Raw genomic sequence first — 17965 nt, 5'->3', positions numbered from 1 at the left:
AATTATTACTAGACAACCCATTATTTCTGTTTGCAAAGAACATCGAAAGCATGCAGTGCTCATACTCTACCTCCCAAAAATGATGCTGAGATTTCATAGTTGGCTAAGAATCATTTCCTGGAGAAAGTACCAATACAACCAGGACAGAAAAATCACAAAAAAACATGCAGACAGTGCTCAGAAAGAGGCAAGCGAGAAGGTGTAGCCAAAAGAAAGGATACATTGTTTCAGTGTGGTGCATGCAAAGTGTGGTTTTGTTTGTGATTATGTTTCCAGCTCCACCATAAAAAAAACTATTTGAAATACTGAACAATTTTTGTAATATTCTATTCATTTTTATTGCATATAGAGACTTAAACTCATAAGTTTTACTCGTAAATTTTAAACAAAATGCTAAAATAAATTTGCTCTGCACTTGAAAAAGGCAATCTTTCTCATGCCTGCGGTGATAAGAGGTTTAACAAAGGATATTTACATAAAAATCAGTCAACAAGCTTCATTTCAAACTAAGAAAAGTAGCTTCACATTGTTTCTTGAGTTTGTACCAGAAAGTCAAATTATAGTAAAAATTCCTGGTACTGGATGAATAAGTTGGAGAAATATCTTGGATTAGGGTATACAGATTTATGTGAGTAACTGGCACTCAAAGTGTTAAGATAGCTTGCACTGTTCCTAGTAGCACCCTGTACATATCATCATCATGATTGTCATAATCAGCCAATCCAATCACTTGGTGGTGCAGTCTCTTTGAGTTAGTGGCAACATAGAATCTCATCAGGTTCTTTCATTCCTAATGATCTAGATCTTCTTGTTGTCAGTTCAGTCCAGCTGTCTTCTTTAAGTCTCTGTCACATATGTATAATGGTCTCCCCCTTGACCTTTTTTGGTAAATTGGGCTCCAATCTAGTACTTGTCTGACTACCTACCATCTTTTCTTCAAGTGTCATGATAAGCCCACTGCCATTTCAAAATATGCACTCTTTCCATTATGTCACTGATATTTGTTGTTTGTCTGAGATCAGCTGCTTTCTTTCTATCTTTATGTAGATAAACACTGATCTTTCCATTCCTCTTTGGGTCACTATTAGTTTTCTGACAATTAATTCATTTAATATCAATTTCTTACAGCCACAAGTCAATACTGGCAATATACAATCGGATAAAACTGTTTTCTTCAGCTCAGCAAACATCTTAGACTTCAAAATTGAAGAGTATATTCCATAATACTGCAGCCTAATTTAATACATTGAAATATTTCTGCTTTTAGGTGTCCTGTCATATGTACAAACTGACCCATATAGACATATTCTATAACCTTTGTACTTCTGTACATCCAACAAATATATTTGCCTCCAACGCCACACATTCATCATGATCTTCATTTTATCATAGTTCATTTTTAGACCAACTTCAGAGCATAGTAGCACAAGTTTGCTGACCAGTATTTGAAGTTCTTCTATATTATTTGCAAATAGAACAATAGCATCAGCAAACCTCGGGTTATTTAACCTCTTTCCCAGAACCTGGATTCTCTTTGTTTTCCAATTCAATTTAAACATTGTATTACACCATTTTCAACAGGAAATTCAGTGGTTTTTCAGTAACATTCACAAACACTATGGAGATTTTGCATATGTTAAATAAGACAGGAATGTAGCCAGATTCCCTTCCTTTCTCTGTCAGAGCCTCTAACACAGGGGGCGACTAATCAAAGTGAACCCTTTTCAAAATCTATAAAGGCATGCCAGAAAAGGACATGGTACTCATTTGCTCCTCCAATAATGTTGTGTAGAGTGAGGAAATGACCAATTGCACTAAAATCTGTGTGGAACCCAACTTGCTCTGTGTGTTGAGCCAGGTGAAGAGTGTGTGCACAAGTGTGTGATTTGCTGCAAGTAAACTGCATTGTTTGAGTGTGTGTATTATTTAATGAAGAGTAGGATGCATCCCATTCATGACTATAGTTATATTTTTTAGCTTGCCAAATTTCTAGTATGGAAAGACTAGGGGTCATGTTTTTGTCAGGAAATCCCAAACTGTATCTCCTAAGACAAAAATTAATGCCAATATGTCAGAACATTAGTTGCTTAGAATGTTCTCTCTGCTGCAAGCACATTTTTTCAATAAAGAGTCATACAATTTTAGCCTGGTTAGAATTTTGGCAATGGATAAAAGTGCCCTAATCAATCATGTGCAGACTGGGTGATCAACCTACAGGGTTCATCTACATCTACATGGTTACTCTGCAATTCACATGTAAGTACTTGGCAGAGAGTTCATCGAACCATTTTCATAGTACTTCTCTACCATTCCACTCACAAATGGTGTGTGGGATATCTCTGATTTTATTATGATGATCATTGCTCCCCACATAGGTGGGTGTCTGCAAAATATTTTCGCATTCAGAAGAGAAAGGTGGTGATAGAAATCTCATAAATAGATCTCACCACAAAGAAAACTGCCTTTGTTTCAGTGACTGCCACCCCCAACTTGTGTATCATATCAGTGACACTCTCACCCCAATTGCATGATAACACAAAAAAGCTGCCCTTCTTTGCACTTTCTTGATGTCCTCCATCAATCCTACCTGATAAGGATCCCATACCACACAGCAATATTCCAGCAGAGGACGGACAAGTGTAATATAGGCTGTCTCTTTTGGTTTGTCGCATCTTCTAAGTGTTCTGCCAACAAAGCGTAGTCTTTGTTTCATCTTCCCCACAATATTATCTCTGTGGCCTTTTCAGTTTAAGTTGCTCATAATTGTAGTTCCTAGGCAGTTAGTCAAATTGGCAGCCATTAGATTTGTGTGATTTATCATGTACCCAAAATTAATTGGATTTATTTTAGTACCCATGTGGATGACCTCACTTTTTTTTTTTTTTTTTTTTTTTTTTTTTTTTTTTTTTTTTTTGTTTAGTGCCAATTGCCACCTTACTCGCCATACTGAAATTCTCTCTAGATCATTTTGTAATTGGAATTGATCATCTGATGATTTTACTAGAAGGTAAATTACAGCATCATCAGCAAACAATCTAAGGGGGCTGCTCAACTTATCACCTAGATCATTTATGTAAATCAGGAACAGCAGAGGACCTATGACACTACCTTGCAGAATGCCAGATATCAGTTCTGTTCTACTTGACGATTTACCATGTATCACTATGAACTGTGACCTCTATGAGAGGAAATCATGAATCTAGTCACACAACTGAGATGATACTCAACATGCATGTAATTTGATTAATAGTTGTCTGTGAGGAACGGTATCAAAAGCCTTCTGGAAATCTAGGAATATGGAATCCATCGGAGATCCCTTGTTGACAGCACTCATTACTTCATGGGAATAAAGAGCTAGCTGTGTTGCACAAGAATGATATGTTCTGAATCCGTGTTGGTTATGTATCAATAATTCATTTTCTTCAAGGTGATTTATAATGTTCGTGTACAGTATATGCTCCAAAAGCCTACTGCAAATTGAGGTCAACGATATGTGTCCGTAATTCAGTGGGTTACTCTAATTTCCTTTCTTGAATATTGGTGTGACCTGTGCTACTTTCCAGCCTTTAGGAACAGACCTTTCATCAAGTGAATGGTTGTATATGATTGCTAAGAAAGGAGCTATTGTATCTGCATACTCTGAAAGGAACCTGATTGGTATACCATCTGGACCAGAAGACTTGCCTTTCTTAAGTGATTTGAGTTGTTTTGCAACACCTAAGATATCTACTTTTGTATCACTCATGCTAACAGCTCTTCTGGCTTTGAATTCTGGAATATTTACTTCATCTTCTTTCATGAAGGAATTACGGAAAACTGTATTTAGTAACTTGGATTTAGTGACACCATCATCGGTAACATTTTCATTGCTATTGTGCAGTGATGGTATTGACTGTTTTTTGCCACTGGTGTACTTTACATATAACCAGAATTTCTTAGGGTTTTCTACCATATTTTGAGACAATATTTCATTGTGGAAACTATTAAAAACATCTCGCATTGACATCCACACTAACTTTCGAGCTTCCATGAAACTTAGCCAGTCTTGGGGATTTTGCATTCTTATGAGTTTGGCATGCTTTTTTCATTGCTTCTGCAAAAGTGTTCTGATGTGTACCATGGTGGATCAGTCCCATCTCTTATTAACATATGGTGTATGAATCTATCTATTGCTATCAATTGCTGTACCTTTGAATTTGAGTCATATCTGGTCTACACTTACATTATTAGCTTGGAAGGGATGGAGACTCTCTTAGGAAGGCATCAAGTGAATTTTTATCTGCTGTTTTAAATAGATATATTTTGCATTTATTTTTAGTGGTTTTGATTGATATGGTTTTAAGCCTCACTACAGTCACCCTGTCTTCACTAATCCCTGTATCCATCATGATGCTCTCTATTAGATCAGGATTATTTGTTGCTAAGAGGTCAAGTGTGTTTTCACAACCATTTACAATTTGTGTGGGCTCATGAACTGATTGTTCAAAGTAATTCTCAGTGAAAGCATTTAGTACAATTTTGGAAGATGTTTTCTGTCTTCCACCAGCTTTGAACATGTATTTTCACCAACAAATTGAGGGTAGATTGAAGTCTCCACCAAATATAACTGTATGAGTGGGATACTTATTTGTAATGAGATTCAAGTTTTCTTTGAACTGTTCAGCTATTATATCATCTGAGTCAGGGGTTCGGTAAAAGGAGCCAATTATTTTGGAACAGCTGTTGAGCATAACCTCTACCCATAGTAATTCACAGGAACTATCTATTTTAACTTCACTACAAGATAAACTACTACCAACAGACACAAACACACCACCATCTACTCTATTTAATATCTCCTTTCTGAACACGGTTTGCACCACTGTAAAAATTTTAGCAGAATTTATTTTCGGCTTTAGCCAGCTTTCTGTTCCTATAATGATTTCAGCTTCAATGCTTTCTATCAGCGCTTTAAGCTCTGGTACTTTTCCAACACAACGATGACAATTTATAACTACAATACCAACTGTTGCTTGGTCAATTCTCGTCGTTTCTTTGCCCAGCACCCTTTCAGACTGGAGCCCTTTTTGATCTTTCCCAAGAGTGTCTGCCCTAAAAAACCACCCAGTCCATGTCACGCAGCCCCTGCTACCCATGCAGCTGCCTCCTGTTTGTAGTGGACACATGACCTATTTAGCAGAACCTGAAACCCTACCACCCTATGGCGCAAGTCGAGGAATCTGCAGCCTACATGGTCGTAGAACCGTCTTAGCCTCTGATTCAGACCCTCCACTCGGCTCTGTACCAAAGGTCCGCAATCGGTCATATCAACAACGCTGTAGATGGTGAGCTCTGCCTTCATCTCACTAGCAAGACTGGCAGTCTTCACCAAGTCCGATAGCCGCTGGAAACCAGAGAGAATCTCTTCTGATCCATAGTGCCACACGTCATTAATGCCAACATGAACCACAACCTGCAGTTGGCTGCACCCTGTACCCTTCATGGCATCTGGATGGACCCTTTACACATCTTGGATGACTCCCCCCTGGTATACACACGGAGTGCACATTGGCTTTCTTCCCGTCTTTAGCTGCCATATCCCTAAGGGGCTCCATCACCTGCCTTACATTGGAAACATTGGAGATCCCAATGACAAGCAATCCCACCCTATGCACTTGTCCGGACCTCTCAGAAAGACCGGCCACTACCACAATAGGCGAGGCCACCCTTGCTGGCTCAGAAGTACTTTCAGCAGTGGGCAATACCTCACACCTGTTACGGAGGCGTAAGGGTACAGCCTTGTGGCCAGCACCAACTTTCACCTTCCACCCAGGGATTTGCAACTCCACCACGGTTTGCCAGTCACCATCAGGCAAGTGACAACTGACAGGGATGTCCGAATCTGAGGTCCCAGGTGATGCTACAGGTTCCAGACGTGCCAAAGCACTTGTCTTGGGTGTCCCAGTGTCACCGCAGCCCAGGGCAACAGCCTGAAGCCTGTTGACTATGGCCATCACAGCTTCCAGCTGTTTACGGATGGTGGCCAATTACCCCTGAATCCGTACTCAACAGGTGCAGTCCTTATCCATCTGTAACAATTTTTTTCCCTCTCTTTTATCTCACAAGCCGTTCAAAACAAACAGATGACTAACGACTACACAAATTTATACTATAGAGGTACTAAAACACAATGCTACAACTCTCAAATACTATAATATGCCTGAAATTTGTGAAATAAACTATGCAAGTATCCAAAAGCATGCAAAGAAATTAAGATTTAAACTATAATACAAATAAGTGAGCTAAGAGTGTGACTTGCTGCTGGCTTATGCCCAACTCAGAAGTGAGGAAGCATGCACTGAAGAAATCAGACCCATTTCTAATGGAAGTTACACATATAGCTCAAGTCTATGAAACTGTCCAAGCAGTCCTGAATTTGTATGTGATGGAAGAAGCTGTCACTGCAGTCATCTCTCTGGCACCAGTTACAGAGGACAAGACACAACTCCTGGTAAGACTCCTATCTGATCCTTGGCTTAGACAGCCTTGTAAACATCCAAATCAATGATGTCAGGGTGCATCTACAACAGAGCCATTATCTGGCTGTTAACATTACTTTCTTTGCCATGCACATAGCACATGTTCCAACACGAAATAGGTGAGGAAAAAAGGGATACTTGAAAGAGGTATGTTTTAGCAGTTCTAACGCAGTAGTTCTGTGTGTGTAAGTGTATCAAGAGTGTCACAGATATGCTGAGAAACTGAACTGGCAAACACTTGAAGACAGATGCAAACTAACCAGAGAAAGACTACTTTCAAAGTTTCAAAAACTAGCTTTAAATGATTATAAATATATTATAGGCACTAAGTATCACAGCTTTAGGGATTGTGAAGACTAGATTTTGGATAAAATAATTCTGGGTATTAGACAATGCCATTGTAAGCTACTAAAACAACAAAATTTCAAATGTTTTGAGTGACTTCCTGTGGTACTCTTCAAATCACTGCAGTATACTGGCAAATTTCTTTCTTTATATACTGTCATTTATGGTTATCTAGTGGCTATTGATGCACATATCTGAGATGCCATTGGATAATTTGAAGAGGTTGTTGTGGAAGTAGGCTTAATTACAGCATATACTTAGGCATTTGAACAACCATTCTTCACTTGCACCATATATGAATGGAATGGGAAAAAGACCTAATAACTGGGACGATGGTAAGTACCCTCTGCCATGAAATTCACAATGGTATCTAGAGTATAGCTGCAGATGTAGGTATAAGCCAGCAAAGAGTTGGCCTAAGCATTTATGAATCAAGCAGTGGAGTTCACACCAAGAGTATTTAATTGGGTATGCTGTTCTTCTGATGAACTGTATATTTAATAGACAGAACTCTGATATGACTCGCACTGGGTTTTATTTGGGAATATGAACTTAAGATAGCTTACATTGTCCCTAGGTGCATGTTGTAACCTCACTGGACAAAAAACTATTTACCCCAGGGTAAACGCACAAATGAATTGTTAAGCATTTACAACTGTCACAACAATCAAGTCACATGCTCAACCATTCATGCATTACCTCTACATGAGCATGAAACAGTAGTGTTCAATGAGACATTAATGTTACAAGTGGACATTGCACAGAAACTTGGCTAAATGTGAGGATTGACTGAGTGGAAAAAAAAGCAATCATATTTGGCTGTGCCCATGACTATATGGTGTGTGAAATTGCTGGATTTGTTGATTTTTCATGGTTGACTGTTCAGTGTGTCTACAAGTAGTGGTGTAACACACATGGCAACGAAATATGACATCAGAATTGTGGTCAGAAATAGATCCTGACTGAGAGAGACGAAAGACATGTTTCATGGATTGTGAATCAAAATTGCTCCTAACCCTACAGAAAGTGCTGCAGTCAGTCAGTCAATCAAGGTCCCCCCCCCCCCATATTATAGAACATTGTGACAGGAACTGTATGCAATGAACACCTGGCATTGGTAACTTCACAAGAGGCCATTTCCCACACAGGCGCACGAAGACTAAACAGCAAAGTTCATCAGGCTGAAAGAATACATGGCTGATTTCTGAACATTCCCCCACCCTATTACATCTCTATTGCCCTGCAAAATTACCTGACTTGAATCCCACAGAAAAATCTGTTGGGCATGTTGGAACAGCATATAAAATGCTAAAATCAGTATCCCCACAATTTGGTGGATTTGTGCAATCAAATCCTCACCAAGTGGCTAAACTTGGATGTGAAAATCTGCACAGCCCTGTGAACTCACTCCCTAACTGAATCCAGATGGTTGTTGAGTCCAGTGGAGGGATTACATGGTATTAAATGATGCTTGTAATGATTTCTCTAGGGGTGATTAATTTTTTGTCCAGTGAAATTAAATGTGTCTCTTTTTATGAATAAACTACCTCTTATGTGTAAGTAGATTTATTTCTTTTTACAAAAGTAACAATCAAATCTCAAGTTTAAGTTCAGTACCTGTTCAGATTGTGAGCAACTAGCAATATGTCACAGTGAGATATTCTCAGAATGACATGAATGATTGACTAGCAAAATATGAATGTTTGTTAAATTGTCCTTGCCAAGCAATGATTAATGATAACTCTGGAAAATATGTTCTATTCGACTTTCCACAGCACTAAAATAGTTAATGAAACTTTAAAAATTATATCATGTTTTACTTTTCATGATGTTGAGTACTCTTACTTCCTGCTGGCTGTTGGAAGTATGTGATGGTTTTGTTTCCTTTACCAAGCATCTTTCCATATGCATGCATCACCAGTGAATATTTATACTCAGGCTGCAGGTCCTCTATGGTATAATAAAACAACTGGCCCTCTTGCTCAAACCATGTTGTATGATATTCAAATCCTGGCCTGTGTCCACTAAAATGACCTGAGAATTTAACTATTTCATCAGTTATTGGGCAAGGATTTTTCCATGTGATATTTGCAGCTCTTGGATTTAATGATTCCACTTCCAGAACTCTTGGTCCATCAAGCACTGAAATAATAATAATAAAAAATAAGTTTCACACACAACTATTCCTAGAAATTTGCTTTTCAGTAGTCAAAGAATTAAAGTCCTTGTAAAAAGATTTAAATAAAACTGTGTGTTCTAATAACAGCAGAGCAATTAATAAAGAGAAGCAGAAGAAATTGTAATTTTCTCATAAAAATGTGATCACAGAAAAGTAGAGGAGATATAGAAATTTACCTATTGCCATAAGCTATTGCACACACATTGTGGCATAGTGGTTAGTCTTGCAAGTTTGTGTGGTGCAGGTCCCTTGTTTAAACATGAGCACCAGCAGTAATTTGTTATTTAGTATTTATCATTTCTGGAATTTTCTTGAAATATCTTATGTTTGTAATGTCTGTGTATTCTGGATTATTTGAGGCTTGTACAGTCACCTGCAGTCTCCATCCAGAGGTTCAGTTCTGTTCTGCTTTGTATGATAGTGTTCACAATAAAATTGCTTTCAGTTATAATTGTTGTAGTTCAGGATTGACTGTAGTTTCAAAATGATGTTTTGTGGAGACACTGGGTACCTCACAACTTCTACATCACTGTCGCTCCAAATGGGCAACATAAGACCCATCGGCCACATGGACAGAAATTAAAATACAAGCAGTACATCATTTCTAAGATCCATCTGTTCATGTGGCAGATGAATTCCAAAACAGCGGCAATTTTGCTGCACCTTAGGCATTCATCAGTGTTTTCCAAAGGCACAGGCGGAAAGCAATCAACTGAGGTGCAGATATAACAAGTGAGATATCATTATGTGCAGTATATAGAAAATGTGTACTTTTACTTGGATAGCATAGCCCATAGTGATTTGAGAACAGCAAAGAGAAGGGCAATATCAGGTATAAATACCTGGCTAAACTGAAGAAACCCTAAGACAACAATCGTCAGCAAGTCGGCTTACCAGAATAGATGAAGAACAGCACTTACCATCATTGGAAAACAACACAGTTGTACATACAGAATGTTTTGGCCCTATGCTACTTCATGACAGAAGCTGACAAAATCTCACTCTTGATGAAAGGAGTTGAGTTGCACAAGACATATATGTTGCAACGGCAGAAGAACTCATCAAGTGGTGCCAGTGAATTCAGAGAGAGAGAGAGAGAGAGAGAGAGAGAGAGAGAGAGAGAGAGAGAGAGAGAGAGAGTTAGAGGTATGATTTCTTCTCAAATATGGTCCCTATGGCAGTTGAGGAAGACCCCCATGAGGAAAGCTGTCTCATATGCCAGGTAGTAAGGGATTGATACAGCAGTGTATTGTGTCCAGAAATGTTGATCCGAGTACACGAGAGATAGTAGCCTTGGATGTTGGCTCCATACATAAGGGGGTAGTAAAGAATGTCAAAGAACAGGTGTACAGATCTTCAGCACAGATCTCGGCCAGTAATCAAACATGCCATAAAGAATAGATTTGGCTGACTCCAATAAATGCTGCAACCATCAAACAACTCAGCATGGTAAGAATGCAGGTACAACAAACTCCTTCACCAAGTACAACACATAACAGAAAAGTAGACATTTGGAGAATAATATGTCAGTATGTTGTCACTGTAGCTGCCCAAGACATGTTGCATGTTACTGCAGTGTTCGAAAAATATGATGCCACAGGACATCAACAAAGACAACAGTCCTATTCACGCAAGTTGACTGGAGATCTACATCTACATTTCCATAGACACTTCATAAACCACTGTATGGTGCATGGTGGAAGGTACTCTGTACTGATACTAGTCATTTCTTTTCCTGTTCCATTCACAAATAGAACAAGGGAAAGACAACTGTCCGTAGGCCTCCACATGAGCCATAATTTCTCATATTTTATCATCATGGTCCTAATGTGAAATAAATGTTAGTGGCAGTAGAATCATTTAGCAGTCAGCTTCAAGTGTCAGTTCTCTACATTTTCTCAATCAGATGATTATCCCATCACTGTAACCTGGATGACATCACTCCCCAACACCTCATAACAATTACCTATCACTGTACAGAGGCACCAAGCCTGGGTGCCAAATTCATGAAAAGCAGAGCCACCATTATGGATGTGAGACTGCCATGGGTGCAACTCTTCCACAAATGAAAGTCATTAAGGTGCCAGGAAATCTCATTGATGTCATCATTGACAATCTATCCAGGGCTAACATTATCAGTTAAAGAAGACTATTTTTCAATAAGCATGCAAAAGATAGACTGCTTTGGGCAGTTGTTTGCCACTGAAGACATTGTTAGCCTGCTATCATTGATAACATGAATTCCAATCATCAGAGAAGATAATCAGTTAAACTATCAATCTTTTGTCAATTGCAGAAAAGCCATACAGCCTCACAAAAGAAAACTACATGCCAGTAATGAGCAAAAGTGATGAGGTGGTGAAGGGTAACTTTATGTCACTAGCTGCTATGAGCAGCCACAAGTTATTCCTCTTGAGATTTATGCAGGGGCAACTGAACCAGTCCAGGAGGGGCAGCTTAGTGACATCAATGAAGAATCATGTTCTGCTACCACACCAGACAATGCAGAGCAGGAAGCTACTGCTGAATTGTCAATAGGATATGGCCTGATTCAGGAACAACATCAGTGGTTAATAGCTGTTCTGCATCAGTTTTTGGATGCTCTCAAATCAGGAGTAGAGAAATGACAGACCAAGCAGCTTGCAATAAGACATCATATCAGCAATCAGCCAACACTCATATATGGTGTCACAGGCTAAACTACAGACAGTCTGAGAGGAAGTGGACAATATGCTGCAAGATGACATTGTTGAACCTTCAAAAACATTCTTGTGAAGAAGAAGGATGGTACATGGCACTTATGCATCAACTACTGATGACTGAACAAAATCTTGAAGAATCTATCCATAGTCACACACTGATGACACACTAAACTGCTTCGAAGTAGCAAAGTATTTTTACATTATGGAGGTGCAGAAGGCTACTGACAAATGAAGGTTGATGAAGCTGACTGGGAAAGAACTGTCTTCATAAATTCTGAAAGCCTCTATGAGTTTAAAGTTATCCATTTAGACTTTGAAATGCAATGCTCCAGCCACCATTAAAATTATGACAGACAACCTGCGTTGATACCTTAAGTGGATGACATGTCTTTGTAGTCTGAATAACATGTCATTTTTTGAAGACAGTTGGAGAACATATAAGCTGGCTGATAACCATGCTGAAGTGTTTTCAGTCTGCAGGTCTCCACCTGAATCCAAAAAAGTGCCTAAGAATTAGAAATCTCAGAGTATGTAGTGAATGGTGATGGAGTTCATCCCAATCCAGAGAAATTACAAAGGGTGAGAAATTTTCCAGGTGTTTGGCACATTTGTGATATGAGAAGTTTTCATGGAATATGCTCATACCACCAGCAATTCATAAAGGACTTCAATATTGAGGCAAGTCCATTGCAAGAACTACTGCAGTGAGATACAAACTTCTCCTGGAACAGTGTTCAAGAAAGATCTTTTCTTGTACTTAAGAAAGTGCTAACATCTTCTCCAGTTGTGGTAGTGTATAACAAGAATTCTGAATGAAAACTTCACACTGACATGAGTGGTTTTGGAATAGGGGCAGTTTTAGTGCAAATTCAGGAGAATGCTGGAAAGCTGATAGCTTATACTTTCAGAGTACTCTCCAAGTCTGGGATTAATTACTATACAGTGCAAAGGAGTGACTTGCAGTTGTTTGGAGCATCACCAAGTTTCAGACATATTTATTTGGCAAACCACCCACTGTTATGATGGATTACATTTCTCTCTGCTGTGTGACTAGTCAGAAGGGTCCACCAGGTTTGCTTGTGAGACAGGCACTTCAAGGGTATGCCATTGCAATTGTACACAAAAATGAACAAAAAGACAAAATTCTGACAGCCTTTCAAGGAATACTTTGGTGAAAAACAACAATTTGGATGAATTCACAGTCTATGCTGGATTAAAAGACACTTCTGATGAATGGAGGGATGATCCAGCACTATGAAAATCAATAGAAGGCTTGGTTGGATGGTTGGTTGGTTTGAGGGGGAAGGACCAAACAGCAAGGTCACTGGTCCCATTGGGTTAGGGAAGTGTGGAGAAGGAAGTTGGCTGTGCCTTTTCAAAGGAACCATCCCAGAATTTGCTTGAAGCAATTTAGGGGAATAATGGAAAACCTTAGTCAGGATGGCCAGATGTGAGTTTGAACCATCCTCCTCCTGAATGGGAGTCCAGTGTGCTAACCCCTGCACCACCTCACTCAGTATGAGGCTTGGAGGAAAAGGAACTGTCCAAAGGAGAATTATAATTAATTGTGTATGAGGAACTATGATTTGATGAGACAGCTATTTCCATGATGCCCAAACATTTGGTCACCTGAGATTCCTGAAGACTTCAGAGATAATCAGTTGCAGGCATCACTGGCCAGATCTCTACCAATCAGTTAGACACTATGTTAGCTACTATATGGCATGCAAGTGACAGAACCATGTGCAAAAATTATTTCCAGGGCATCTGGCATCAACCTACCTGCAGCAAGACCATTTTCTCGAATTAGAATTGATCTCTTTGGGAGGTTCCCATAGTTGACAAATGGCAATCAGAAGATAATACAGCTACAGTGACTACCTCAGTCACTACACTGTCACTAAAACTGTGCCAACTACCTGGATCTGGAAATTACAAAGTTCCTTATAGAACATGTCATTCTGAGGAATGGAGCACCTTGTGTGTTGATCCCTGATTGTCAAAATATTTTACTGTTGTGGCTAGTATCAGAGGAAATTTCATGTTGTGACATCACTCACAGGATGAGAACCAGTGACAATTCACAGATGAATGGCCTCACAAAATGCCTTAATAAGATGCTGGATGTCCTCAATGTATGTTGATGCTGAACAATGAGAGTGGGATACAATACTGACTGTTGTGACACTCACATACAACAAGGAGAAAACAATAACCTACAGCATCCACACCATTTTTTCTGCTCCACAGTTGCAAGCCGAAACTGCAATGGACACACTGTTCCCATTTCAGCTGGCTGATACAATGATTATGTGAAACACCTAATTACCAGGACCAAAGAAGCAAGACAACTCATTCACATATGGACCACTGAAACCCAGTAGAAGGGCTGAGAGCACTACAATGCCTAGCATTAATTAGTGAAATACAGCCCAGGTTGTCACAAATAATGTTGAGGATTGTGACCTTCATCAGGAAGAGAAAAGCACAGAGACATCATCCAGTCCTCCATATGAAGCTCTACTACAATCCAAAAGTGCAGGTCAATGATGGGACATTCAAGGGATTAAAGACTGACTTGACAGTTGTGAAGCTTTGGTGGGAGGGGCTACCTCTGATGCTCATCACAATGAAGAAGGTGTAAAAACATGACCAGAAATGCAGATCCATAGAGGACGGAGGACCAATGACAAGATCTATATCCAGGATGCTGTAATACCCTGCAATTAGAATTTCTCGAACAGTCAATTTCTGCTTCTGCAGGAGAGGGAGCAATGCTACAAGCTATGGGGCACACAGTGTGGTGTAGTGGTCCCTATTTGGCTGGGTGGCCATGTAGCTGCAGGCAATCTAATAAGTTTCTTCATAGAGTCAACATGTCTGTTACAGCTGTGCATGTGTTACTTAAATTTTACATGAATGCAAAGAAGCTTGTGTGGCTCATTATTGTGACTGTACAAGTTTTACATGTGTTGACTCAATATGGTTACCCAACTGTGTGTACTCAGATCTAAAGATGGCCATTACTGACAGAATTAATTAACAGGAATAAAAAATAAATAAATACCTTTCTGAATCACTGAAAAACATTACTGTGACTATGCAACAACACATAAAGATATAAAAATGTTAAGCATGATGTAAGAGGACAATTAAAATAGAAAAGTGAAAATACAAGGGTTGGAACTTTAATAGTGGCAACTATTTATTTACAGCTCATGCTAAATAGATAATTGTTTCAAAGTTTTACTGACCTTCAAAGTAGTTACTAGTACTGTGTATAACCCATTGCCAGAGATGTGGAAGTCAGTACACATGTGTGGAATTAAATTTTCAATTGACAAGCAGGTGCAGAAAGAGGTTCTGAAATGGGAAAAGGATGTGGAAGGAGAGTTCTTCAAATAGGGCATAAGGAAGCTTGTGCCACAGCTCAAATCAAATGGCTCTAAGCACTATGGGACATAACATCGTAGGTCATCAGTCACCAAGACTTACAACTAAGTAAACCTAACTTGCCTAAGGACATCACACACATCCATGCCCGAGGCAGGATTTGAACTTGCAACTGTAGCAGCAGTGCGGTTCCAGACTGAAGTGCCTAGAACCACTCGGCCACAGCGGCCGGCTGCCATGGTTCTCTACATGCACTGAATAGGTTGGTGACTATGTAAAAAAAATAGTCAACAATTGTATCAACAATAATCTGTAACTTTGTTTTAATATAATTTCTACAGAAAAATTTAAAAAAATTAATAGACTTGCTTTCTGGATATGCCTTGTAATAAAGAACAAAATAGTTACAGAAAAACTAACAGACTCCATATGGAGACCTGCTACATCTATCTGCATCACTTCAGAAATTGACCCCTATCCCTGGCTAAACCCCAGCCTCACATCCTGTACTTTAAATTCTGCCTAAGCCACTGAATCCCCATTAATGGGCTAGCTATAAAAATTCCCTTGTCTGCATCCCATCCCAACTTTCACAATGACCTCCATTTTTTCAGACTCTGCCAGTCTGTGTCCCTTACAAACTTGGTACTGCAGAAACATATCTCTAAGGCACAGGCATCCCAGAACCAACTATTCTCCCTCTGAAAGATATTTTTACTGTGCAATTCCAACTACATACGCCAGACCTCCAAATTGATACCCTTGTGCTCCAACATTTGGAAGATCACTCCAAGCATCACTACCAAAAATTTTCAAACTTTATGACATCCTACTCCCATCTTAGAGCACCAATACCCATTAAAACCCCACCAACCCACAGTGAACCCCATCATCAGCCTCTCATACCACCCAGGCTCTGCCTTGCTGATCTTTTAAATTTGCCACATTCTGTAAAACACCTTCCCAATACCCCACAAAATCTGGAAACCAGAAAACCCAAAATGCTGTTGTTAACCTTTCTGCCAAAAACCTCAATTCTCCAGGTTCTATTCAAATACCTTGCCTTCAGCACCACATCCAAGTTTAACAATGATGGACTCATCAAAGACTTATTCTCTCCTCCTGATCCCTACAGTAGAAACACTTCCTTGCTACCAACCCCTCCAACCAAAGCCACCCTAACCCCAACACTGAACTTTGCCTGCTCCAGTTCATACCTCCATCCAATCAGATCATCCCTCCTCCCATCAAACTATACTCCCCACTATCACCTGCCAGGAATTCCTCACCTCCAACCTGACATAACCATCCTTCCCCAGGTCCCTTTTCAAGAATACTAATGTCTGCACAGAAGAAAGGACAGACATCCACAATCTCTGACCAGATCTTGCAGACAAAACCTCCACCTTGTCCTGATGAATCACAGTGACTATCTGGCAGAAGGCTTACTCCAAGTGTCTGAGTCTTCCACCTACAAGATCTGCCATAGTGACTCTATCCCAGAAGTCAAATGTAACCACCAATCTCTGCTGAAATCCCTAGGCTCATACCAGAATCTCTCACCTGAGGCCATCTCACTCATCCCAATGATGCTCTGCACACCCACCTTCTACAAGCTCCTCAGAATCTACAAACCCAACAGTCCTCAATGCCCCATTATAACAGGTTTTGTGCTCCCAGTGAATTAATTTCCACTCTTACCAAACAGTACATCCAACCATTTGCCTGAAGCCTAGATACTCACATCAATGATACTCCTACACTGACTCTCAACCCACTCCACCACATTACCACCTGGATCCCTACCCATTATTGTTGATGACACCTTTCTATAAACCATCTCCCATGCACATGGCCCTGTCACTATCAGACACTATGTTTCCCAATGTCCTGACTCCAGACTCACTACCTTATTCCTCATACCACCTTACTAACTATATCCTCACACACAACAAATGCTCCTTTGTGGTGAAGGTATATAAATAAATCTGTGGCAAAGCCATGATCACCTGCAAGATACCCTCATTTTCCAATCCATTTATGTACAATCTAGAGGAAATCTTCCTAGCCTCTGAAAACCATGAACCACTTGTCTGGTTCAGGTTCACTGATGATATCTCCATGACCTGTGGTGAAGGCTAGATACCCTATCCTCATTCTTCTAAAGCCTCAACACTTCCTCTCCTATCCACCTCACCTGGTGCTCCTCAACCCAATGTGGCAACACCACAGACATTGGCATCCATCTCTCTGATGGCTCCATCCACCCTCTGTCCACATTACACCCACTAAGCGATACATACCTGTTTATTGACAGCTGACACTCCTTACACACCAAAAAATTACCTCACCACTATGGGTGACATACCTGCAGTAGGGAGAATTGCCTTGCCTAGCAGCTTAAGGTGCTACAAACACATTCACAGACATTAGCCCCCAAACAAAGATCACAAACAGATTTTTCATGCCATATTCTCACATACCCCTAATCCTTCCACTACACCCTACAATCAGCTAAAAAGGAGCACCCCCCTCATCACCCAATATTACTCTCAAGTGGAAAAGGCTTTGATTAGGTATTATCATGAGGGGGTATCCTACCCAAGAGGCTTCCTAACCCTCTTAAAATGTTAGTCCATCACCCACCCAGTCTACACAACATCCTACTCCATCCCCATGTCACTCACACTCCCAGTCCCTCGCCACAGGTGCAAGACCCCACTTCAGCCATATGGCACACGCTGCTACAGACTTGTCAGAAGCTTATCCTGTCCCAACAGAGGCAGGACTGGAAAAGAAGAGAAGGGGGAAAGATTGATGTGTGCACT

General features: G+C 40.0%; 1 protein-coding gene across 5 annotated transcripts in view; it reads right to left on the bottom strand.

The window, feature by feature from the left end:
- LOC126281330 (phosphatidylinositol phosphatase PTPRQ-like) overlaps window positions 1–17965 on the bottom strand; it is a 410186-nt gene that overhangs the window by 167485 nt on the left and 224736 nt on the right. For all 5 annotated transcript variants that reach the window (XM_049980191.1, XM_049980192.1, XM_049980188.1 and 2 more), the window contains one exon: window positions 8709–9005. In XM_049980191.1, coding sequence (XP_049836148.1) covers window positions 8709–9005 — 297 coding nt within the window. The remainder of the gene's footprint in view (window positions 1–8708; window positions 9006–17965) is intronic.

The sequence above is a fragment of the Schistocerca gregaria genome, chromosome 7, assembly GCF_023897955.1.
Source record: "Schistocerca gregaria isolate iqSchGreg1 chromosome 7, iqSchGreg1.2, whole genome shotgun sequence".
Classification (NCBI taxonomy): domain Eukaryota; kingdom Metazoa; phylum Arthropoda; class Insecta; order Orthoptera; family Acrididae; genus Schistocerca; species Schistocerca gregaria.
Note: the sequence above shows the minus strand (reverse complement) of the source record. Positions and strands in the feature narration are given on the sequence as shown.